Source organism: Micropterus dolomieu, linkage group LG03 (genome assembly GCF_021292245.1).
Source record: "Micropterus dolomieu isolate WLL.071019.BEF.003 ecotype Adirondacks linkage group LG03, ASM2129224v1, whole genome shotgun sequence".
NCBI lineage: Eukaryota > Metazoa > Chordata > Actinopteri > Centrarchiformes > Centrarchidae > Micropterus > Micropterus dolomieu.
The window spans coordinates 20407567-20409523 of record NC_060152.1 but is presented as its reverse complement, the minus strand read 5'-3'; the positions used below and the strand labels follow the sequence as shown (position 1 = coordinate 20409523).

Here is a 1957-nt window from a genome sequence, read left to right as displayed (position 1 = left end):
TGAAAGTTTTCTGTAAGGTTTCAATTGAAGGACAGCTAACTTCACCTTCTCTGTCAAACACACACTGACCACTATTAATAGCTGGTTTACAACACTGTAAAACTGGACATGATCACTGTATATACAATTACTTTGTGTGTGTGGTATAGTGTCTACCTGAGAGGAAGCTTGTGTTGCCTCCGTCTGAGTTCTGTTTGCGGAGACAGAAGGGGCTGTCATGACTCTCTGGGATGCTGCGGCCACGCTCGTGAAGAAGTTCTATCAATCGCCGGCGTCGCCGGAAATTCATCCTGAACTGGTAGAGTAGGGGCCCGTTGACAAAGTGATGCTTGTTGGTGACTGGTGACAAATAAAAAGGGACATGGAGGGAATAAATAAGCTTTGTTAAAGAGAAAGAGAGAGAGAGATAAGACAAGGGTTGAGATGTTAAACATGAGGAAATGGTTTGATTGGCTTGTTAAATGTATTTCTATACTGGTTGTGAGTCAGAATCTAACGCCTTATATCTAAGTCAAATTATTTTAGTGAAGTGAATCATTTCTTCTGTAGGCCAGCTTGGCTGAAAACCTCACAGATTTATGTTTCTCACCTGAACTGAGCTCAGCCACGCCTTAAATTCTGCAGCACTAAACAAACTGTCTATTGAGCTGAGATCACCTAAGCTGAACAAACACAAAACTGACCTCAGAGAGCGTCGACCTCAGGCACGTCAGCTGAGCTGATAAGAGCAGCTGAACTGAGGAGTTGATGGAGTACAATTTAATTTTAATTAATAAGAAAAACACTAGATTTCCTATTTCCCATCATTTCTTGAAAAAAATGTTATTGTTAGATCATGTTGCACTAGTAAGCATGAATTACCTAGTAGAAATAGATATTTGCTCCATATATACCCATTGAAAGCACGTATCATGTTGGTAATTTCTTCCAGTAACATTCCTCATGAAAGAGCTTTTGACTTTGCTCAAGCGAAATTAAAGGATGCAAGAACAGCTTACGTCTGAGAATAAATTACCAGTAATAAATCCCCAGCCCTGTTTAGCACAATCAATCATTTTGTTCATCCTTCACCCACTGCTATCCCTGCTACCTCAACTGACAATTGTGAATTGCATTTATCATTTTACAATTTCTTATCTGCGCCTGCCCTCCTGCCAATTTGATCTCTTACAGTCCTGTTTAGCGGCTATAAAAGGACTGGATCACACTAAACTTTCTTCAACTTTATTCTGAAAAAAACTGAGCTTCTTATCATTGGCTCTGAAAATGCTACTAAAGACATCTTCCAGTACATTGGCCCACTTGCCCCTATGTCAAACCATACTCTAGAAATCTTTGAACTTCAACTGAAATCTGAAAACCATGTCAACAAACTTCTTCATGTTTTTTTCAACCCACAAAAATACGTGACTTTTATAATACCCTTTTCACTTGCCTGATTCAAACGGCCCTGGCACTTCTACAGCTTGTACAGAATGCAGCAGCTAGGTTTTTAAGTAGGACTAGTCGTAGATCACACATTACTCCTATTTTAGCCTCGCTGCACTGGCTGGCAGTAAAGTTCAGGATTGATTAAAAAATTATTTTAATCACTTATAAAGCACTACGTGGCTTAGCTCCTGCCTACATTTCCGAGCTACTAACCACTGAGCGATCTGTTAGGTCATGCAACCAAAACCTGTTGGCTAAACCGCGTGACAACCGCAAAAAAGGTGACCGTTCTTTTGTGATCCTAGGTGGTCATAGGTGTGTTGCATTTGTATGAGGGTGTATGTGTATGACCTTTTAAATGTTTTCCTCTTGTCTGAGTGTTGCATTTCTTATGTTTATGCTTGATATTATGTACAGCATTCACCTGTATTAAAAGAGGTGAAATATAAATAAAGTTGTACTTCCTTACTTACTCACTCTATGGTTGAAATGGTGTACAGAGCAGTCGAACGTACACATTTTTAAA

At 39.5% G+C, this 1957-nt stretch overlaps 1 protein-coding gene across 1 annotated transcript in view; it reads right to left on the bottom strand.

Moving 5' to 3' along the window:
- Nucleotides 1–1957, bottom strand: part of deptor (DEP domain containing MTOR-interacting protein) — a gene marked incomplete at its 5' end in the record, with an annotated part of 31930 nt that overhangs the window by 11136 nt on the left and 18837 nt on the right. Inside the window, one exon of the mRNA XM_046044595.1 lies at nt 157–339. Within this exon, the coding sequence (XP_045900551.1) occupies nt 157–339 (183 nt within the window). The remainder of the gene's footprint in view (nt 1–156; nt 340–1957) is intronic.